Source organism: Suricata suricatta, chromosome X, assembly GCF_006229205.1.
Source record: "Suricata suricatta isolate VVHF042 chromosome X, meerkat_22Aug2017_6uvM2_HiC, whole genome shotgun sequence".
In the NCBI taxonomy this organism is placed as follows: Eukaryota; Metazoa; Chordata; class Mammalia; order Carnivora; family Herpestidae; genus Suricata; species Suricata suricatta.
The window spans coordinates 43943968-43968986 of NC_043717.1; the positions used below are offsets into that span (position 1 = coordinate 43943968).

Consider the following 25019-nt stretch of genomic DNA (forward strand, 5'->3'; position numbering starts at 1 on the left):
TGAAATTCAGGAGACATACCGAACTCCCCTAAGACATAATGTAAACCGAACTTCAGCACGACATATCATAGTGAAACTGGCAAAATAAAAAGACAATGAGAGACTTCTGAAAGCAGCTAGGGAGAAAAGGGCCTTGTCACACAAAGGGAAACCTATCAGAGTGGTTACAGACCTATCTAATGAAACTTGGCAGGCCAGAAAGGAATGGCAGGAAATCTTCCATGTGATGAACAGGAAGAATATGCAGCCACGAATTCTTTATCCAGCAAGCCTGTCATTCAAAATAGAGGAGATAACGGTTTTCCCAAATAAAAAAAAGTTGAGAGAATTCCCACCAAACCAGCCCTACAAGAAATCTTAAGAGGGACTCTATCAGGGAAATGTAGCAAGGAATAAAGGTACCAGAGACATCACTACAAACATGCACTCTACAGGGAACACAATGAATCTAAACCCATACTTTTCAATAACACTGAATGTCAATGGACCAAACGACACAGGGTAACAGAATGGATCAAACACCAAAACCCATCTATTTGCTGCCTACAAGAGACTCACCTTAGACCTGAAGACACCTTCAGATTGAAAGTACGGGGATGGAGAAATTTCTACCATGCGACTGGAAGCCAAAAGAAAGCTGAAGTAGCCATACTTATTTCAGACTAACTGGACTTTAAAATAAAAGCAGTAACAAAAGATGAAGAAGGACCCTATATAATAATTACAGAGACTCTACATGAAGAAGAGCTAACAATTATAAACATTTATGCGCCGAATTTGGGAGCTCCTAGATACATAAAACAATTAATCACAAACAAAAGCAATCTTATTGATAAGAATGTGCTAATTGCAGGGGACTTTAATATCCCATTTACAACAATGGATAGGACAACCAGACAAAAAATCACTAAAGAAACAATAGACCTGAATGGCACACTGGAGCAGATGGAATTGATAGATATACTTAGAACTCTACATCCTGACGCTAGGGAATTCACTTTCGTCTCGAGTGCACATGGCACATTCTCCAAGACTGATCACATACTGAGTCATAAAATAGCCCTCCATAAATACAAAAGAACTGAGATCATACCATGCACACTTTCAGATCACGATGCTATGAAATTCGAAATCAACCACAGGAAGAAGCCTGGAAAACATCCAAAAATGTGGAGATTAAAAACTACCCTACTAATGAATGATTGGGCCAATTAGGCATTTAGAGAGGAAATTAAAAAATATTTCAAGACAAATGAAAATGAGAATACAGCAACTCAAACTCTCTGGGACACAGCAAAGGCAATCTTAAGAGGAAAGTTCATTGCAATACAGGCCTATCTCAACAAATAAGAAAAAGCACAAACTCAAAACCTAACAGAGCACCTAAGGAAACTAGAAAGGGAGCAGCAAGAACACCCCAAACCCTGCAATAGAAAAGAAATAATAAAGATCAGAGCAGAATTAAACAAGATAGAATCCACAAAATCAATGGAACAGATCAATGAAACCAAGAGTTGGTTCTTTGAAAAAATAAACAAAATTGATAAACTTCTAGCTAGGCTCCTCAGAAATAAAAGAGAAAACATGCAAATAGGCAAAATCATGAAGGAAAATGGATCTATTACAACAGGTCCCTCGGAAATACAACAATCATCAGAGATTACTATGAAAAATTACATGCCAACAAACTGGACAATCTAGAAGAAATGGACAAATTTCTAAACACACATGCACTACCAAAATTCAAATGGGAAGAGATAGAAAATCTGACCAGACCCATAACCCGTGAAGAAATCGAATCAGTTATCAAAAATCGCCCAACGAATAAAAGCCCAGGGCCAGATGGATTCCCAGGGGAATTTTTCCAGACATTTAATGCAGAGTTAACGCCAATCCTTCTCAAGCTATTCCAAAAAATAGAAATGGAAGGAAGACTTACCGGACTCATTCTACAAAGCACATATCGCTCTGATTCCTAAGCCAGGCAGAGACCCAACGAAAAAAGAGAACTATAGGCCAATATCCTTAATGAATACAGATGCAAAAAACTCAACAAGATACTATCAAATCGAATTCAACAGCATATGAAAAGTATTATCCGTTATGATCAAGTGGGATTTATTCCTGGGTTACAAGGCTGGTTCAATATTCGCAAATCCATTAATGTGATACACCACATCAACAAAACAAAAGAAAAAAATCATATGATCCTGTCGATAGATGCTGAAAAGCATTTGACAAAATACAATATCTCTTCTTAATAAAAACCCTCGAGACAGTTGGGATAGAAGAAACTTACTTAAACATTGTAAAAGCAATTTACGAAAAGTACACAGCCAATGTTATCCACAATGGGGAAAAACTGAGAGCTTTCCCCCCTGAAATCAGGGACACGACAGGGATGTCCACTCTCACCACTGTTGTTTAATGTAGTGCTGGAAGTCCTAGTATCAGCAATCAGACAACAGAAGGAAATAAAAGGCATCAGAATTGGCCAAGAAGCAGTCAAACTTTCCCTTTTCAGAGATGACATGATACTCTACATGGAGAACCCAATCAACTCCACCAGAAGCCTTCTAGGACTGATCCTTGAATTCAGTAATGTTGCAGGGTACAAAGTCAATGTACAGAAATCAGTTGCATTCTTATACACCAAAAATGAAGCAACAGAAAGAGAAAGCAAGAAACAGATCCCATTCACAATTGCATGAAAAACCATAAAATACCTAGGAATAAACCTAACCAAAGATGTAAAAGACCTGTATGCTGAAAACTATAGAAGACTTATGAAGGAAATTGAAGAAGACACCAAGAAATGGAAAAACATTCCAGGTTCATGGATTGGAAGAATAAACATTGTGAAAATGTCATTATTACCCAAAGCAATTTACACATTCAATGCAATCCCCATCAAAGTTGCACCAGCATTCTTCTCAAAGCTAGAACAAACTATATTAAAATTCGTATGGAACCACAAAAATCCCCGAATAGCCAAAGTAATATTGAAGAAGAAAACCAAAACGGGAGGCATCACAATCCCAGACTTTAGCCTCTACTACAAAGCTGTCTTCATCAAGACGGTATGGTACTGGCACAAAAACAGACACATGGACCAATGGAATAGAATAGAGATCCCAGAACTGGACCCACAAGTATATGGCCAATTAATCTTTGACAAAGCAGGAAAGAGTGTCTAATGAAAAAAAGACAGCCTCTTTAACAGGTGGTGTTCGGAGAACTGGACAGCAACATGTAGAAAAATGAAACTAGACCACATTCTGACACCATTCACAAAAATAAACTCAAAATGGATAAAGGACCTGAATGTGAGACAGGAAACCATCAAAACCCTAGAGGAGAAAGCAGGAAATAGCCTCCTAGACCTCAACTGCAACAATTTTTCCTGGACACATCCTCAGAGGCAAGGGAATCAAGAACAAAAATGAACTACTGGGACCTCATCAAGATAAAAAGCTTCTGCAAGGCAAAGGAAACAATGAAAAAAACCTAATAGGTAACCGACAGAATGGGAAAAGATCGTGGCAAATGGCATATCAGATAAAAGGCTAGTATCCAAAATATACAAGGAGCTCACTAAACTCCCCACATGAAAAATGAAGGATCCAGTGAAGAAATAAGCAGAAGACCTGAATAGACACTTCTCCAAAGAGGACATCCAGATGGCCAACAGGCACATGAAACGATGCTCAGCGTCACTCATCATAGGAGAAATTCAAATCAAAACCACACTGAGATACCACCTCACGCCAGTCAGAGTGGCTAAAATGAACAAATCAAGAAGACTATAGATGCTGGTGAGGATGTGGAGAAACAGGCACCGTCCTACACTGTTGGTGGGAATGTAAACTGGTACAACCACTCTGGAAAACAATGTGGAGGCTCCTCCAAAAACTATCCCCTATGACCCAGCAATAGCACTGCTAGGGATTTACCCAAGAGATACAAAAGTGCTGATACATAGGTGCACATGTACCCCAATGTTCATAGCGGCACTTTCTACAATAGCCAAATCCTGGAAAGAGCCTAAATATCCATCAGCTGATGAACTGATCAAGAAGAAGTGGTATATATATATACAATGGAGTACTGTATGGCAATGAGGAAGAATGAAATATGGCCATTTGTAGCAAAGTACATGGACCTTGAGGGTGTCATGCTAAGCAAAATAAGTCAGGCAGGGAAGGATATATACCATATGTTTGCATTCATAGGTCTAACAGGAGAGACCTGGCAGGGGACCATGGAGAGAGGAAGGGGGAAAGAGAGCAGGGGAGAGTGAGGGACACAGATCACGGGAGACTACTGAATACTGAAAACAAACCATGGACTGAAGGGGGAGGGGGTGAGAGAGAGGGGTGATGGTCATGGTGGGGGGCACTTGTGGGGAGAAGCACTGGGTGTTATATGGAAACCAATCTGACAATAAACTATTAAAAAAAAGAATAGAAAAGAAAAAGGGAAAAAAACAAAAAACCCCCACCCTTCTAAAGAATGATTGGGTGAATCAGACAATTAGAGAAGAAATAATAAGAAATATGGAAACAAATGAAAATGAAAATCCAACAATCCAAACTCTCTGGCACGCAGCAAAGGCAGTCCTAAGAGAAAAGTTTATTGCAATCAGACCTATTTCAAGAAACTAGAATAAGCGCCAATTCAAAACCTAACAGAGCACCTAAGGGAATCAGAAGAGGAGCAGCAAGATGACCCCAAACCCAGCAGAAGAAAAGAAATAATATAGATCAGGGCATGAACAATATGGAATTCAAAAAAACAGTCAAACAGATCAATGAAACCACGAGTTGGTTTTTTGCAAATATCCACACAATTGATAAACTTTTAGCCAGGGTTCTCAAAAAGAAAAGAGAGAACACCCAAATAGACTGGATCATGAATGAAAATGGATCTATTACAACCAACCCCTCAGAAATACAAGCAATTTTCAGGAAATAGTATGAAAAATTATATGCCGATAAACTATATAACCTAAAAGAAATGGACAAATTCCTAAACACACATGCACTACCAAAATTCAAATGGGAAGAGATAGAAAATCTGAACAGACTCATAACCAGTGATGAAATCAAATCAGTTATCAAAAGTCTCCCAACGAATAAGAGCCCAGGGCCAGATGGCTTCCCTGGGGGATTCTAGCAGACATTTAAAGCACTGTTAATACCCCTTCTTCTCGGGCTAGTCCAACAAATAGAACTAGAAGGAAAACTTCTGAACTCATTCTACGAAGTTAGCATCACTTTAATTCCCAGACCAGACAAAGACCCAACAAAAGAAAGAGAACTACAAGCCAATATGCTTAAAGAATACAGATGCAAAAATACTCAACACGATTCTAGGAACTCGAATTTAACAGTATATGAAAAGAATTGTCCACCATGATCAAGTGGGATTCATTCCTGGGTTACAGGGCTAGTTCAGTGTATGCACTCCATCAATGTGATACATCACATTAACAAAAGAAAAGGTAAAAACCATATGATTCTGTCGATAGATGCAAAATGCATCTCTTGTAGACAGCAAATAGATGGATTTTTGTTTATTTATCCATTCTGATACCTTTTGTCATTTGATATGAGCATTTATTTCACTTACATTCAGTGTCATTATTGAAAAATACAAGTTTAGAATCATTGTGTTCTCTGTAGGATTTATGCTTGTAGAGGTGTCTCTGGTACCTTTTGTTCCTTGGAACATTTACCTCATAGAGTCCTCCTTAAGATTTCTTGAAGGGTGGTTTGGTGGTGATGATTTCTCTCAATTTTTGTTTATTGGGGAAAACCTTTAACTCTCCTTTTTGAATGACAGGCTTGCTGGATAAAGGATTGTTGGCTGCATATTTTTTTCTGTTCATCACATTGAAGATTTCCTGCCATTCCTTTCTGGCCTGCCAGGTTTCAGTAGATAGGTCTGAATTTACTCAGATAGGTCTCCCTGTGTATGTTATCGCCCTTTTATCCTTAGTTGCTTTCAGAATTCTCTCTTTATCCTTATATTTTGCCAGTTTCAGTATGATATGTCATGTAGAAGATTGATTCAAGTTACGTCTGAGGGGAGTTCTCTGTGCCTCTTGGATTTCAATGTCTATTTCGTTCCCTAGATTGGGGAAGTTCTCGGGTATAATTTCATCAAGCACCCCATCAGGACCTTTTTCTCTTTCTTCTTCTTCTGGAATTCCTATGATATGGATATTGTTCCATTTGATTGTATCACTCAGGTCTCAAATTCTCCTTTTGCGTTCCTGTATCAATTTATCTCTCTTTCTTGGCTTCCTCTTTTTCGATAATTGTGTCTCCCAATTCACCTATTCTCCTCTCTGCCTCTTCAGTCCGTGCAGTGGCTGCCTCCATTTCATTATGCACCTTATTTATAGCATTTTTTAATTCATCACAAGTATTTTTAAGGTCCATTGCCTTTGTAGCAATAGCTTCTCTGGTGTCTTCCATGCCTTTTTAAAGCCTGTGATTAATTATTTGACTCTTGTTCTAAATTCTTGCTCAGTTATGATTCTTATATCTATTTTGAACAATTCTTTAGATGTCATTTCTTCCTGGAATCTCTTTAGAGCGAGTTCTTCTGTTTCATCATTTTGGCTAGCTTTCTATCTCTTTTAAGTTTTCAAAGCTTGTTTTGCACTCTGTACTTGTGAGTTCTGCTATCTTAACGGAGGCCCATTATCTGTGCAGGGCCTGTCCATTCAGGATGTGTTCTTTTAATGGTGTCTATTGGTCTCCCTTTTTGTGCCTTTCGTTATTTTATGTCCCTTCTTGTAGTGATATTTGGGACTGTCCACCATGTGTACTTTGGCTTGTTTCTTGAGGTAGCCCTGGAAAGCAAAACAGACAGACAGACAGACAGACAAACAGGGAAGAAAAGCATGCAAACACACAGACAAATCAAACAAACATGGAAACTGAAAGGAAAACAACAAAAGACAAAGGGCAGTCTAAAAGCCTAAAACCAGAAATCCCATCTACAAATAAGAGCAGAGTGGAGGAAGTGCTGATGGAAAAGCATATACAAAGAAAGAAATGACAGGGGTGGGGAGAAAGAGAAATTGAACATTGGCCAGGCAGAGAGACTAAAAGGCTTAATTCAGAGAAAGAAAGAAGAGAATATGGTAGGAGGTGAGGAAAAAGAACTGAAAATAATTTTACGCAGAGAAACTATATAGTCTGATTATTCCAAAGAGAGAGAAAGGAAGGTAATGATGGCTCTTTAGAATATGCATCAAGAGAATGGATTAAATGTGACTGTTTAAGTGAACCAATGACCAGAGTACCCAGTTCAGCCAAGGGGAGAGATAAAAACTAAATAGGGAAAATACATCTGAATAGCAAGAATTGATCTAGAGTTAATTATGGCAGTGCATCAATGCTGGTCTTGCCCAGGGCTCTGGTAAGAAAAAAAACAGTTCTCCAGTGGGGATGGGCATGGTTTGGTTTAGGCGGATCTTGCCTCCACTGTGGGTCCCATAGACCCTCCTTGAGTCATTGTGGGGAGAAAAATGGCAGCCCCCAGTCCCTTCTGACACCAAGCATTGCAAATCAGTCTTTTGGCTAAGGTGGGCAGTGTTCCATGTCCCAAGCCCCGTCTTGTGCTTTAATCATACTGCCAGAAATGTAATTCCACAGACCAGGCCGCTTTCTATGCAGGGATCAGGGAGGGGGAGTAGGGGAGCAGTTGCTCCTGGTGGTGACTGGGGTCGGGCACCCAGCCCAAAGACAGCATGGCCGTTAGAGATAGGATCTCCCTCTGAACGCCCTGCGGTTAGACGGGATGACAGGATCCCTCTCTTTCCAGGCCGAGGTTTTTCTTTTCTCCAGGGACTGTTCTATTAGCAGTTTCAGCTGCTCTTTCTCTTTCCTTTGTCTCTCCAAGGAGGGGGCTCCCTCCCCACTGTGCCTCGGCATCCCGGCCCTTTTGTATCTTCCCCAGTTCACCATCACGCATCTATGAGGCTGTCTTCTTAGTGGACTATGTCTCTTTTACTCCCAGACTCTTGTAGTTCTGTGTCCTTTGGCTTCATCCCTTCTTTGTTTGAGAGATGCTGGTGGGAAGTACGGAGCTCCCTATTTCTCTGCCATCTTGCCAGTCCTCCTACATCTTCTTTATCCATTCATCAGTTGACGGACATTTGGGCTTTTTCCATAATTTGGATATTGTTGACAGTGCTGCTATAAGCATTGGGGTGCCTGTGCCCCTTTGAATCAGCACTCCCTTGGATAAATTCCTAGTAGTGTTATTACTCAGTTGTAAGGTAATTCTATTTTTAATTTTTGGAGGGTCCTCCAGACTGTTTTCAAGAGCAGTTCACCAGTTTGTGTTCCCACCAACAATCAAGAGGGTTCCCCTTTCTCCACATCCTCACCAGTATCTGTTGCTTCCTGAGTTATTAATTTTAGTTACTCTGACTGGTGTGAGGTGGTATCTCAGTGTGTTTTTGAGTTGTATTTCCCTGATTATGAGTGATGTTGAGCATTTTTTCATGTGTCGGTTGGCCCTCTGGATGTCTTCTTTGGAGAAGTGTCTATTCATGTCTTTTGCCCATTTCTTTACTAGATTGCTTTTTGGGTGTTGACTTTGATAGGTTCTTTATAGATTTTGGATACTAACCCTTTATCTAATATGACATTTGCAAATATCTTCTCCCATTTTGTTGGCTGCTGTTTAGGTTTATTGATTGTTTCCTTTGCTGTGCAGAACTATTTTACCTTGATGAGGTCGCAATAGTTAATTTTTGCTTTTATTTGTTTCCCTTGCCTTCAGTGACATGTTACAATAGTGATTCACTATATTATTATTTTATCTACTTTTGTATCTACTTTCTATTAAGTGATAAAATGTAGGTATGATTTTTTGTTCACATTCGAATTATTAAATTATAAGCTTCCTAAAATGCTAATTACTCAGTTGAAAGGTATAATCTTCTTCAAGGCTTTTTATATAAAATTGTTTGGGCAAAAAACTGTCCCATTCATTCATTCAACACATTTTTACTGCCTATGGTATATTAACTAGGCACTGTGATAGGCACCAAGAATACAGCAGTGAACAAGATAGAGAAAGATCACTGCTCTCATGGAAGCTTAAATTCTAGGGTAGGTGTGTCAGGATAGGATGAGGGATAAAAAAGAATAAGTAGTAAAATGTGTACTGTGTTATATGTAAGAAAGAGCTAGAGAAAATCTAAGCACAGGATGGGTATGAGTATGCAAGTGTGTGTGTGTGTGTGTGTGTGTGTGTGTGTGTGTGTGCAACCACATAATGTTAAATAAGATGGTCAGGAAAGGCCTCACTGAGAAAATGCCATTTGATAAAAATCTATGAGTGAGGACATAGCTACGTGAAAAGAATAAGCATTCCAAGTGGAGGGAATAGTAAGTACAGAGGTTCTACAAGCAAAAGAAAAAAGAAGATGACATCAGAGCTGTAACAGAAGCCAGCCAGTATAAGACTTTGTAGGCCCTGGTAAAGCCTGAGTGACTGATGTGAAGAGTCACTGGAGTATTTTGAGTTAGAGAAGTGATTGATCTTAATCAGTTTTTTAAAGGATCACTCTGGCTGTTATATCAAGAATAGATTCTGGGGAGGGGAGAGTGCAAACAGAAAACCAACAGTTAATAAGCTGTTATAATAATCTAGGCAAGAAATAATGGTGACTTGACCAGGGTAGTAGCAATAAAAATGGTGAGAAATGGACGATATTGAAGGGAGAACTGATGTTATTTGCTGACAGAGGAAATGTAGGATGTAAGAAAGGGAGAAAGAAATCAAGGATGACTCTGATTTTTAGCCTGAGCAACTAGAAGTATGAGATTGCCATTAATGAAAATGGGGAAGGCTCTTGGAGGAAGAGATTTAGGGGAAAGATCATGAGTTTCCACTTGGATATAGGACCCTGAGATGTTTAGTAGGCTGTTAGATATTAGAATTTGGAGTTCAAGAGGAATGTTATAACTAGAGACATAGAGGGGTGCCTCGGTGGCTCAGTTGGTTAAGCATCTATCTGACTCTTGATTTCAGCTCACGTCATGATTCCAGGGTTGTGGGATGGAGCCCTGCCTCAGGTACTGTGCTGAGCATGGAGCCTCCTTAAAATTTTCTCTCTCTCTCTGCCTCTGCGCCACTCACTCATGCATGTGCTCTCTGTCTCTCTCTCCCAAAAAAAAAAAAAAAAAACCAAAAACTAGAGACATATATTTAGGAGTCATCAATGGACAGGTGATACTTAAAGTCATGATACTGTATGAGATCAATCACTAAGGCACAAAGTGTAAGTAGAACTAAGAGAAGGGACCAAGGATAGAATTCTGGGTCACTACAAAGATAAGAAGTTGAACAGAAGACAAAGAAGTAGCAAAGGAAACAGTAGGAGCAGCCAGTGAAATAGGAAGGAAACTAGAAGAAAATGGTGTTGTTAAAGCTAAGTGAAGAACATGTGTTAAGGAAGAGGAAGTGAGCAACTGGGTCAAATGCTGCTGATTGGTCAAATACGATGAACACTGAAAGCTGGTCATTAGATTAACACTAAGTTTTATTAACACTGACCTCATTAAGAGCCATTTCTGCAAAGCAGATTGAAAAGAGAGTAGGGGAGACAAATAACAAATACCTCAGGTATAGACAACTCTCTAGAAGGTTTTGCTATAAGGGAAGAAGAAATATGGGGTAGAAGAGAAGAAATATGGAATAGTAGCTTGAGTGGAGGGAGTAAGGTCAAGAGCAGGATTTACTTTATTTTTTAAGATGGAGGCATGATTATATACGTGATGGGAAAAATTCAATGAAGACAGAAAAATTGATAATGCAGGAGAAAGAGGGAAGACTTTCAAAATAAATGACCTTAAGTTAGTAAGAGGGGATGGGATTTGGCATGTACATAGAGGGGTTGGACTGAAATGGGAGCAAGGACAGATCATCCACAGTTAACACAAGGCAGGGAAAACAGGTGAGCACAGAGATGGATGTAGGTGAGAAGATAAAAGTGTAGGAGCTGGTAGAAGTTGTATTCCAAATGCTTACATTTTGTCAGTGAAATACAAAGCCAGCTCCTGAGCTGAGCGAGTAAGGAGTATTTGAAGCTTGAGGAGAGAGAAAAAGGTGTGAACCAGCAGACTAGAGAAAAGTGATATATTCAGCAACTTAAACTACCACCAGAAGTGTGTAAGAATATTACTCTCAACATAGCCTCAAAAGGAGCAAGCAGACTAATTTTTCAATATTTGCCAAACTGTTAGGCTAAAAAAAAAATTAATTTGGATGGCTGACCACTAGTGAGATTTACCATCTATCTAGTCATAGTCCTGGCCACTGTGTTTCTTCTTTTGTGAATTGTCTGCTTCAGTCTTTTGCTTATTATTTCATTTACTGGGGTATTAGTATTTGGCTTCATAGGTCTGTATGAATCCTTAAGATATTAAGGGTATTCTCTTCAACAAATGGTGTTGAGAAAACTGAACAATTACATGAAAAAGAATGAAACAGGTCCACTTTCTTACACCATACATACAGAAAATACAGAATGGATTAAAGGCCTAAATGTGAGACCTGAAGCCCTAAAAATCCTTGAAGAGAGCACAAGCAGTAATTTCTCTGACATCAGCCAGACAAACATTTTTCTAGACATGTCTCATGGGGCAAGGGGAATAAAAGCAAAAATAAATTATTGAGACTACATCAAAATAAAAAGCTTCTGCACAGAAAAGGAAACAACTCACAAAAGAAAAAGACAACCTATTGAATGGGGGAAGATATTTCCAAATGACACATATGATAAAGGGTTAATATCCAAATATATAAACAACTTATATAACTCAACACCCCAAAAAACAAATAATCCAATTAAAAATGGGCAAAAGACATGAACAGACATTTCTCCAAAGACATACACATGGGACAAAGACACATGAAAACATGTTCAACATCACTCATCATCTGGGAATAGCAAATCAAAACTAACAATGAGATATCACCTCACACCTGTCAGAACGGCTAAAATCAAAAACACAAGAAACTGTTAACAAGTGTTGGTGAGGATGTGGAGAATAAGGAACATTCATGCACTGTTGGTGGAAATGCAACAGTGGAAAACAGTATGGAGGCTACTTAGAAAGTTAAAATTTGAACAGCCTCATAATCCAGTAATCGCACTACTGGGTATTTACACAAAGAATACAAAAACACTAATTCAAAAGGATACATGAACCCCCATGTTTTAGGCAGCACTATTTACCATAGTCGAGATATGGAAGCGGCCCAGAGCACCTGGGTGGCTCAGTTGGTTGAGCATTTTACTTCAGCTCAGGTCATGATCTCTTGGTTCCTGGGATCAAGCACCATATCGGGCTCTGTGCTGGGAGCTTGGAACCTGGAGCCTGCATTGGATTCTGTGTCTCCCTCTCTCTGTCCCCCACCCCCACTCACGCTTTGTTTCAATCTCTCTTTCAAATATAAATAAACATGAAAAATATTTTTAATTAAAAAGATATGGAAGTGACCCAAGTGTCCACTGACAGATGAATGGATAAAGAAGAAATAGTATAGGAGGAGTATAGGGGAACCCTGGTCTTTCCTCCTCTCTCAAACAGAGCTGTACTGAGATTACATCATTTCGAATAGCCAGGAAATCCATCTGTGGACTGGCAGAAGGATCTCCACAGTTGGAGGGAGACAGGTTGGCAGGTGTGAGGTGCCTGGAAGTGAACTGGGGGAGAGAAAAATGGCAGTGCTGTGGAGGGGAGGGAATCCTTTCCATGGAGAGACAAAAGGGAGAGAAAGAGACATGGGTTGAGAAAGTACAGGATCAGCTTAGAACAAGAGGAAAACTTCTTTGGACCATAGTCCGTGGGGTAAGAAGTACTGAGTGTCTAAGCTTTTTTTTTTTTCCAAACCAGCATTTGGAGCTCAAACTCAGGTTTGGAAGTGCATGACTTTCTCTGGAGAGGAGCTGTGGCACGCATTACTGTGGAGGACGTAGCTGGCTCTGGAGTGCATAGTACTGTAGGAATCTCTGAGGCACACTGGGACAGAAGAGTCCCCTTCCTGGAGTACTTTTGGAAAAGAGTTTATTGCCTCCCCAAGGACAAAACACCCTGCAGGTGCCAGCAAAAGGCCTCTGATCATCAGAGGACAGAGGCACACCCAGAGGGAATACAACCTTTGCTGAATTTAGCAATGCTACACCATAGATTCTGCATACTGTGCAGGCGTGGGATTATTTCTCAGGAACAGAGGAAGGAAGGAAAAATAAGATATAAATAGAGAGGGCAGCAAACCATAAGAGACTTTTATTTTATTTTATTTTATTTTTTTAATATTTTATTTATTTTTGATACAGAGAGAGACAGAGCATGAGAGGGGGAGGGGCAGAGGGAGAAGGAGACACAGAATCTGAAGCAGGCTCCAGGCTCTGAGCTAGCATCAGCACAGAGCCTGACGCGGGGCTCGAACCCACGAATGTGAGATCTGCCCTGAGCCGAAGTCGGAGGCTTAACCGACTGAGCCACCCAGGCGCCCCCATAAGAGACTTTTAAATACAGAAAACAAACTGAGTGTTGCTGGAGGGGAGGTGGGTAATGGAATGGGCAAAATGGATGATGGGCATTAAGGAGGGAACTTGCTGGGATGAACAGTGGGTGTTATATTTAAGTTATACATCACTGGATTCCACTCCTGAAACCAATACTACACTGTGTGTTAACTAACTTGAATTTAAATAAATAAATTTAAAAAAAGAAGAATTAATGTGTTGTGTATATATACACACACATATATACACATATATGTATATATATACACACAATGAAATATTATTCACCCATAAAAAGAATGAAGTCTTGCCGTTTGCAACAACATGGGTGGATCTAGAGAATATAAGGCTAAGTTAAATAATTCAATCAGAGAAAAACAAATAGCATATAATTTCACTCGTGTGGACTTTAAAAAAGAAAATAAATGAGCAAAGGGGAAAGACAGAGACAAGACAAGAAACAGACTCTTCTTAACTACAGAGGACAAACTCTATAAGTGGATGGTGGTGGGGTGGATGGGTGAAATAGGTGATGGGGATTTAAGGAATGCACTTGTTGTGATGAGTACTGGGTGATGAATGGAATTGTTGAATGGTATGACATACCTGAGAGTAATATAACACTGTATATTAACTATACTGGAATTAAAATAAAAAGTTAATAAAAAAGATATTATGGGTATTGATCATAATTATTATTTTTGTAACTATTTGAAACATTTTAGGCCTAATAAAAGGCAATTATTCTATCAAAACTCCAATAAAAAACCTAATGTCCCCTAGGCATGAATGTATAGGCAGGAAATGGGGCACTTTACCTTAAGTGATGCAAGGGGATGTTCTGGTCCCAAGAGGCTCCAGTGAAAAGCAGCCAGGTCTTCATCTGGGAGAATGTGGTTACCTATAAAGTACATTGGTTATTTACTGACTGTACAAATGTTTTCATAGAACTTCTAGGCTATGAAAGGACCTCTGGGTAAGAAAATAATAAAATAATTCACATAGGTGTAGATTTTCAGTGTAATATCTACAGTAGCTATGTGTTGATTACCCACTATGTATCTTATGCACTATATGTATCATCCTTAAAATAACCACGCCAGTAGTATTATTATCCCTATTTTATAGATAAGGAAACTAGGTTCAAATAAGTTTGGTGACTTAGCCCAAAGTAGCGTGTTTAATAAATGTCCACACCAGGATAAGAAGAAGACTTCAAAGCCCATGCTATTATTTATTACCTAGTTATTCTACCTTTTATAATAGCAGCTACAATTACTGACTGCCTAGTAAGTGCTGGTTGTTTTACATATCTCATTTCATTTAATTTTGTCAATAACACAAAGAAATATACTGTTTCACTTCATAGGTAAGGAAATGAAAACCAGGCAGGTATAAATAACATCAGTGATTTGCCACAGGCCTAATTCTAACAATTGTGGTGACTTCATTATATGAACCAAACTTAAAACGACTGGGGTTATAAGTAGAGGTTACACCTGAGACAACACATTAGTCATTATGCTGTCAGTACTCGGAAAACTAACTCAAAACATAATCACTTGTCTGTAATTTACATTAAGTGCCTCTGTGAAAGATAAATTGATGGATTACTAGACTGGACAGATAGATATGATAAAGCAAGTATAGGAAAATGTTAATGGCACAATATAGGTGGCAGGTATAGGATTTTCACTAACAAATTCCTTCACTTATGCTTTATGTTTGAAAATTTTCATAATAAAATGTTAGCACAACAGAAAAAGAAAAATATACACAGCACTTTGTGTTCTTAATCTAAACTGAGACACAGATTCAGAGGGGAAAGGTGCTAGAGCAAAACAAAATAATAAATTGACAAAGGGAAAAAAATGTTCATGCTCTGAATGAGGAACCAAAGCTATCTAAGGCTAATAAAACACTTGGCCTAAGACACTACTCTGCATAAAGTAATAATGGAATGTACCAGAAAGCTTTTACAAAAATTGAAATAATTTTCTGGACTATCCTGTATTATATTCATGAGACATGCTGAGTTTCTAGTAAAAAGCCCAAAAGACTGCTGGGTTTCCCGCCACACAGTGTTTTATCATGCGGACTCTATTTTTATTTATTTATTTATTTATTATTTTTTGTATCTTAGTTCTTTTATTTAGCAGTGTTTCCCATCTATTTTTTAACTTTTCTTTTTTTTAAAGTAGTTTATTATCAAATTAGTTTCCATACAACACCCAGTGCTCTTCCCCACAAGTGCCCTCCTCCATCACCACCACCTCTTTCCCCCCCTCCCCCTTCAACCCTCAGTTCGTTTTCAGTATTCAATAGTTTCTCAAGTTTTGCATCCCTCTCTCTCCCCAACTCTCTTTCCCTCTTCCCCTCCCCCTGGTCCTCCATTAGGTTTCTCCTGTTTTCCTGTTAGACCTATGAGTGCAAACATATGGTATCTGTCCTTCTCTGCCTGACTTATTTCACTTAGCAGGACACCCTCAAGGTCCATCCACTTTCCTACAAATGGCCATATTTCATTCTTTCTCATTGCCATGTAGTACTCCATTGTGTACATATACCACTTCTTCTTGATCCACTCATCAGGTGATGGACATTTAGGCTCTTTCCATGTTTTGGCTATTGTTGACAGTTATCAAGCGGACTTTAAAAAGATAAATTCAAGGGGCAAGATGGTGAAGTAGGGAGCTCTGTAATTTCTGCCTGTCCACATCTATCAAACTAAGAAGGACTGAAGCCACAACTCTGATCTGCAAGAGTCTAGGAGGAAAAGACAGAGTCCACAAAGAAGACAGCCTCATAGGGCTACCTCAAGAAACAAGCCAAAGTACACAGGGTGGAGAGTCCTAAATATCACTGAGTAGAGAAATAAAATAACCAAAGGCACAAAAAGAGAAAGCAAGAGACAACATTAAAAGAACATTTCCTGAACACACAGGACCTAGACATTCAATGAGCCTCCTTTAATATAGCAATACTCACAGGTGCTGAGTACATTACAAGTTTCTAAAACTAACAAGAGACAGAAAGCTAGCCAAAATGATGAAACAGAAGAACTCTCCCCTAAAGAAATTCCAGGAAGAAGTCACAGCTACAGAACTACTCAAAATAAATATAAGCAACATAACACAGCAAGAATTTAGAAGAACTGTCATAAAATTAACCGCTGGCCTTGAAAAAAGCAGGGAAGACATCAGAGAAGCTACTGACACAAAAACTAGGGACCTTCAAAATAGCTGTGATGAGTTTTAAAATGCTATAAATGAGGTGCATAATAAAATGGAGGTGGCCACTGCACAGATTGAAGAGGCAGAGAGGAGAATAGGTGAATTAGAAGACACAGTTATAGAAAAAGAGGAAGCCAAGAAAAAGAGAAAAAATTGATCCAGGAGGATGAAAAAAAGAATTCGAGACCTGAGTGATACAGTCAAACTGAACAATATCAGTATCATAGGAATTCCTGAGGAGCATAAAGAGAAAAATGTCCTGAAGGGGCGCTTGATCAAATTATAGCCAAGAACTTCCCAAATCTGTGGAAGAAAACAGACATGGAAATCCAAGATGCACAGAGAACTCCCCTCAGATGTAACCTGAATCAACCTTTGGCACGACACATAGTGAAACTGGCAAAATATAAGGATAAAGAGAGAATTCTAAAAGCAGCTAAGGATAAAAGGGCGCTAATATACAAAGGGAAATCTATCAGAGTAGTTACAGACCTTTCTCCTGAAACCTGGCAGGCCAGAAAGGAAGGGCAGGAAATCTTCAATGTGATGAACAGAAAAAATATGCATCCAAGAATCCTTCATCCAGCAAGCCTGTCATTCTAATTACAAGGAGAGATAAAGGTTTTCCCAAATAAACAAATATTGAAAGAATTCATCACTACTAAACCACCCCTACAAGAAATCCTAAGAGGGGCTCTATGAGGGAAATGTTCCAAGGAACACAAGGTACCAGAGACACTGCTACAAGCATGAACCCTACAGAGAACATAATGATTCTAAACCCATATTTTTCAATAATAACACTGAATAAAAATGGACTAAATGCTACAATCAAATGACATAGGGTATCAGAAAGAATTTAAAAAAAACCCTCTATCTATTTGCTGTCTACAAGAGACTCATTTTAGACCTGAAGACACCTTCGGATTGAATGTAAGGAGATGGAGATATATCTATAATGCGACTGGAAGTCAAAAAAGGTGAACTAGCCGTACTTATAGCAGACAAGCTGGATTGTAAAGTAAACGCAGTAACAAAAGATGAAGAAGGACATATAATAATTACAGGGTCTCCACCGAATTCCAGAGCACCCAAATACATAAAACAATTAATCACAAACAGAAACAAGCTTATTGATAAGAATGTGCTAACTGCAGGGGATTTTAATACTTCACTTACAGCAATGGTTAGATCAACCAGACAGAAAATCACTAAAGAAACAATGGACCTGAATGACACTTTGGAACAGATGGATTTGACAGATATATTTAGAACTCTACATCTTGAGGCTAGGGAACTGACATTCTTCTCGAGTGCACATAGTACATTCTGCAAGATAATATATTATATAATAAATGAAGTGAGAACATACCATGCACACTTTCAGATCACAGTGCTATGAAACTTGAAATCAATCAAAGAAAAAAGTTTGGAAAACCTCCAAAACACATGGAGGTAAAAGACCAACCAACTAAAGAATGATTGGGCCAATTAGGCAATTAGAGAAGAAATTAAAAAATACATGGAAACAAATGAAAATAAAGCTACAACAATCCAAACACTCTGGGACGCAGCTAAGGCAATCCTAAGACGAAAGTATATTGCAATCCAGGCCTATTTCAACAAACTAGAAAAAGCGCAAATTCAAAATCTAACATAGCACCTAATAGAAATAGGAATGGAGCAGCAAGATCACCCCAAACCCAGCAGAACAAAAGAAATAATAAAATCAGGACAGAAATAAACAATATAGAATCCACCTCCCAAAAAAACAGTTGAACAGATCAATGAAACCAAGAGTTGGTTTTCTGAAAAAATAAACAAAATTGATAAACCTCTAGCCAGGCTCTTCAAAAAAAAGAGAGAACACCCAATAGACAAAATCACAAAAGAAAATGGATCGATTACAACCAATCGCTCAAAAATATAAGCAATCATCAGGGAATACTATGAAAAATTATATGCCAACAAACTGGACAACATTGATGAAATGGACAAATTCCTAAACACATATGCACTACCAAAATTCAAACAGGAAGAGATAGAAAATCTGAACAGACTCATAACCAAATCAGTTATCAAAAATCTCCAAATGGAAAAAGAGCCTGGGGCCAGATGGCTTCCCTGGGGAATTCTACCAGAGAGTTTAATCAGAGTTAATACCCATTTTTCTCACACTATTCCAAAAATCAGAAACAGAAGGAAAACTTTCGGACTCATTCTATGAAGCCAGTATCATTTTGATTCCCAAACTAGAGAGAGATCCATCAAAAAAAGAGAACTACAGGCCAATATCCTTAATGAATACAGATACAAAAATACTGAAGAAGATACTAGCAAATAGAATTCAACAGCATATAAAAAGAATTATCCACCATGATAAAATGGGATTCATTCCTGGGTAAGGGCTGGTTCAATATTAGCAAATCCATCAATGTGATATGTCACGTTAACAAAAGAAAAGATAAAAACCATATGATTTTGCCGATAGATGCAAAATAAGTATTTGACAAAATACAGCACCCTTTCTTAATAAAAACCCTTGAGATAGTCAGGATTGAAGAAATTTACTTAAACATTATAAAACCATTTATGAAAAGCCCATAGCTAATATCATTCTCAATGCAGAAAAACTGAGAGCTTTCCCCTTGAAATCAGGGACACAACAGGGACGTCCACTCTCACCACTGTTGTTTAACATAGTGCTGGAAGTCCTAGCATCAGCAATCAGACAACAAAAGCAAATAAAAGGCGTCAGAAATGGCAAAGATTAAGTCAAACTTGCACTTTTCTCGGATGACATGATACTCTACATGGAAAACCCAACCAACTCCACCAGAAGCCCACTAGAACTGATCCTTCAATTCAGCAAAGTTGCAGGGTACAAGATCAACATACAGAAATTGGTTGCACTTTTATACACCAATAATGAAGCAATAGAAGAAGATATCAAGAAAATGATCCCACTCACAATTGCACGTGAAACCATAAAGTACCTAGTAATAACCCTAACCAAAGATATAAAAGACCTGTACCATGAAAACTATAGAAAATTTATGAAGGAAAGTGAAGAAGACACACAAAAAAATTGAAAAGCATTCCATGTTCATGTACAGAAAGAATAAATATTGTTAAAATGTCACTATTACCCAAAGCAATCTACACATTCAATGCAATCCCAATCAAAATGGCACCAGCATTCTTCTCAAAGCTAGAACAAACTATCCTAAAATTCATATGGAACCATAAAAAGCCCCGAATAGCCAAAGTAATATTGAAGAAGAAAACCAAAACGGGAGGCATCACAATCCCAGACTTTAGCCTCTACTACAAAGCTGTCATCATCAAGACAGTATGGTACTGGCACAAAAACAGACACATAGACCAATGGAATAGAATAGAAAACCCAGAACTGGACCCACAAATGTATGGCCAATTAAACTTTGACAAAGCAGGAAAGACTATCCAATGGAAAAACGACAGCCTCTTTAAAGGTGGTGTTGTGAGAACTGGATAGCAAATTGTGGAAGAAAGAAACTAGACCACTTTCTTACACCATACACAGAAATAAACTCAAAATGGATGAAGGACTTGAATGTGAGACAGGAAACCATCAAAATCCTAGAGGAGAAAGCAGGAAACAGCGTCCTTGACCTCAACCACAGCAATTTCTTACTTGACACATCCCCAAAGGTAAGGGAATGAAGAGAAAAAGTGAACTATTGGGACCTCATCAAGATAAAAAGCTTCTGCACTGCAAAAGAAACAATCAAGGCAACCGAGGGAATGGGAAAAGATGGTGGCAAATGGCATATCAGATAAAGGGATAGTTTCCAAAATATACAAAGAACTCACCAAACTTTACTCCCGAAAAATGAATAATCCAGTGAAGAAATGGGCAGAAGACATACACAGACACTTTTCCAAAGAGGATATCCAGTGGACAACAGACATATGAAACGATGCTCAGCGCCACTCATCATCAGGGAAATCCAAATCAAAACCACACTGAGATACCACCTCACGCCAGTCAGAGTGGCTAAAATGAACACATCAAGAGACTATAGATGCTGACAAGGGTGTGGAGAGTTGGGCACCCTCCTACACTGTTGATGGGAATGTAAACTGGTGCAGTCACTTTGGAAAACAGTGTGGATGTTCCTCAAAAAAGTATCAATAGAACTCCCTTATGGCTCAGCAATAGCCCTGCTAAGGATTTACTCAAGGGATACAGAAATACTGATGCGTAGGGGCACATGTACCCCAACATTCATAGCAGCGTTTTCAACAATAGCCAAATCATGGAAAGAGCCAAATGTACATCAACTCATTAATGGATCAAGAAGATGTGGTTTATATATACAATGGAATACTATGTGGCAATGAGAAAGAATGATATCTGGCCATTTGTAGCAACATGGATGGAACTGAGTGAAATAAGTCAGGCAGTGAAGGACAGATACCATTTGTTTTCACTCGTAAGTCTAACAGGAGAAACTTAACAGAGGACCATGGGGAGGGGAAAGTGGGGGGGAAGAGGCAAATCATGAGAGACTCGTGAATACCGAGCACAAACTGAGGGCTGAAGAGGGAGAGGGGAAGGGCAAGGGGTTGATGGACATGGAGGAGGGCACTTGTGGGAAAGAGCACTGGGTGTTATATGGAAACCCACTTGACAATAAACTATTAAAAAAAGATAAATTCAATAATGACAAGCAAATTGTTAGTGTCTTCATGTCTTAACATTGTAAGATGAAACTTTACCAATCACTGAAGTCTTTTTTTTGGATACCTACCTAGCAGTGCAGCAAATATGGGAAAATTCATCCGCTTCAAGCCCAGCTGCTTGGCTACCTCCTGTATCAGGAACTGATTCGTAGTGAGATTCTTTCCATTCCAACTCAGCTTCAGAGCATGGGAACTGTAGTAAGAGGGAATATTGTAGAGAGCATACTCGGAATCATGGGCAAGAAGGCCATGGAAGCCATTTTCCCTGAAAAAAGCTACCACTTCCAAATGGTGGTCTTCAAGGCTCTGAAAGACCTAGGAGGAAAGGAGAGAAGAACATGTCACTCAACAGAAACTGACTGTATTTGTTTAGAATTCCAGAAGGTTAGCAACTATATTTTATAGTTTGTTGAAATGCAAGATCACAAATGGTTGAACACAATACTCTTCAAAAAGCAGTCTTTCCCAGCTTTGACTTTGATTATTCCTACTATAAACAGAGACATTATCATGCATGTATTCATTTAGATGCCCAGTGCTTTCATGAAACTGTGGTGTGAGTCTTTTCCAAAGAATACTGAGGTTAGAGAGCCTGGGTAGCTCAGTAGGTTAAGTGTCTCTCTCTTGGTTTTGGCTCAGGTCATGGTGTGACAGGTTCGTGAGTTTGAGCCTCGCATTGGACTCTGCACTGGCCATGTGGAGCCTGCTTGGGATTCTCCATCTCTCCCCCTTTCTCTGCCCCACCAGCATGTGCTCTCTCTCTCAAAATAAATAAATTGAAAAAAAAAGAATACTGAAATTAACAAGGCATATATTACTTAAGTTTTTACCTTAAATGACAATGAAGATATCTTTGTTAGAAAGATAATAAAGCTATTATTTATTGCTCAGCACCTTTGATATGCTGCATATATTTTACATACATTATCTCATTATCAGAACAACCATAAGCAAGGTAGATATGGATTAAAAAACTTACATGTGGAAATAGACACAGAAAGGTTAAACAACATATAGTTAGAATCTGATTCGGATTCTAAGTTCTAACTCCTTTAAACAATCCTTGCTTGCCTTTTTAGTACCACCTTAGACCACAGAGCACCTAAACAGGGTACTTCCAGCAGGCAGAGGTCAGAAACTTCACCCCATTTTAGAAGTTGGAAAACTAAAACTATGAGAGGTTCACTGCCCCCAAAGCTGCATAATGAATGAGCATACACAGGATTCAAACCCAAGCTGTTCTAACTCGAGAGTATAATTTCCATTGTACCAGGCTTCTTCCTGGAAAGCACTATTTTTTATATAATAGAGGCAGACTATTAAGTGCCCTTCCTGTGCATGCCTCTATCACTGCACTTAGAGCATACTGAAATAATTTGCATACTGGTTCTACCACGCTAACTTCCTTGACTGCAGAGACTTTATTTATCTCCGTATTTCTGGCTCCAAGATAAACCCTGGAGCAGAATAATGTGAATAAAAATAGCTAACAGATACTGAACACGTCTATGTGCTAAGCAGTGTTCCAAGTATTCTGCACACATTAATTCATTTCATACTCAATCTTATAAGGCCATAACTGTTATTACCATCCCCCATTTTTACATTGCTATTCCTAAGGTCACATAGTTGAAAGAAACAAAGCTTGGATTTTGGCTATAGAGCCTGTGGACTTATATATTTTTGTTGAACTCAACTGACCTGGTTTCTTTCTTCATTTGAATTATAAAAGAATGGCAATTTTCTGGAGTCTGACAGGAATTTAAGTGCATTAAGTTTCTCCCTGGCTATGGAGACTGTAGTCTCAGTAGATAGTTTTGTCACATATTAAGTCCACAGGGGGAGGGACACTGATAAGCAGATAGCAGAGTAACATCTACATATGTTTGATATCCAAACAAAGGAACCAAAAACCCTTACTTTGTTTTTTATTTTGTTTTTGCAATGCAGAAACATCGTTTACTCAAAGAACATAGAAAGAACATTCAAGTTAATTTGTTCCAGGTCCAAAAACCCTTACTTTGTATTGCAACATATTTACACCCAGAGTTATGATTACCTCCGATCGGGTCAGGATAGGAGCACAGTTTTATGCTGTCCTTCTGGTGATAGTTTCTTTCAGCATACCTCTCATACAAGTCACTTACCGAGCATCCGTCGGTACCAGCTGTACGTGTGAAACCCTCCCTCTCATCAGCACAATCAGACAATGTAAGAGTTATAAGCCCCATCTTACAGATGAGGAAACAGGCTTGGAGAAGGGTGAGGCCATGCTCAGGGGCCACAGAGCATTCCAAATGTCCATCACCAGGGGTGTCTGAGTGGCTCAGGTTGAGCGTCCGACTCTTCATTCTGGCTCAGGTCATGATCTCACAGTTCATGGGTTTGAGTCCCATGTCAGGCTCTGTGCTGTCAGAGCCTGTTTGGGATTCTCTGTCTCAGTCTCTCTCCCAAAAATAAAGAAACATTAAAAAACAAAACAAAATCAAATGTCCACCATCAGAAAAATGGTTAAACAAAATGTAGTATAGCCACACAAAGGACTATTATTTAGCTATAAAAAGGAATGAAGTACTGGTTCATTCTACAACATAAATGAACCTTAAAAACACTACTGAGTGCAAGAAGCCAGACACAAAGGCCATATATCATATGATTCCTTTTATATGAATTTTCCAGAACAGGAAAATCCATAGAGGTAGAAAAATAGATTAGTGGTTGCCAGGGACTGGGGGAAAAGGGAAATGAAGAATGAGTGCTAGAGGATACTGGGTTCACTTCTGGGGTGACAAAAATGTTTTGGAATTAGCGGTCACAGTTACACAACTCGGTGCATACCACTGAATTGTACATAAAAATTGTAAATTTTATGCCATTATGTGAATTACATCCCAATTTTTAAAACATGGAACTAGAATTCAAATTTAGCTTTGTCCACAATGCAAAGGTAATAGGAATACCATAATAAACCCCTATGATACCATTATCCTGTTTCAACTACTATCCATGTTAAGTCATTCTTGTTTCATCTACCATGCCCTTCTTTTGTTCTGCCACTTTTAAATACACTTTTTAGGGAGAAAATACGAACTCCAGAGGGAATAGAACCTCAAAGATACCTGAGTGAGTGGGGGCAAATGGGGGAGATCTGAGGATGGGCCAGCCCGGGACGGGCAGGGGAGGTAAGATCCCCAGCCCAACGTGGCGCAAGTGCGGGGCGCCCGGGAGACAAAGGGAAGAGACAGAGTCGGAACGCGCTCATAGAACTGTCTCTGGGGAAGAGGTACAGAACGCTTGGCTGCGCGTGGAGACAGAAACCCACTCCATAGATAACTGCTGGGCAGCCGGAATCCCGAACCGGGGTGGCGCGAGAGGAGGAACAGCCTCCAGCCCTAAGCCAGCTCGGCGGGGAATCAGAGGCGCCTGTGGCTGTGAGAAGCGGCTGCGCTGGGGAAGCGCGCGCCGCAGCGGAAGCAACCCGAGCAGGACTG

General features: G+C 39.2%; 1 protein-coding gene across 1 annotated transcript in view; it reads right to left on the reverse strand.

The window, feature by feature from the left end:
- FAM120C (family with sequence similarity 120C) overlaps window positions 1-25019 on the reverse strand; it is a 132694-nt gene that overhangs the window by 82817 nt on the left and 24858 nt on the right. The window contains exons 2-3 of the mRNA XM_029929656.1: window positions 21597-21843; window positions 14386-14468 (exon numbers count right to left, since the gene is read on the reverse strand). Coding sequence (XP_029785516.1) covers window positions 14386-14468; window positions 21597-21843 — 330 coding nt within the window. The remainder of the gene's footprint in view (window positions 1-14385; window positions 14469-21596; window positions 21844-25019) is intronic.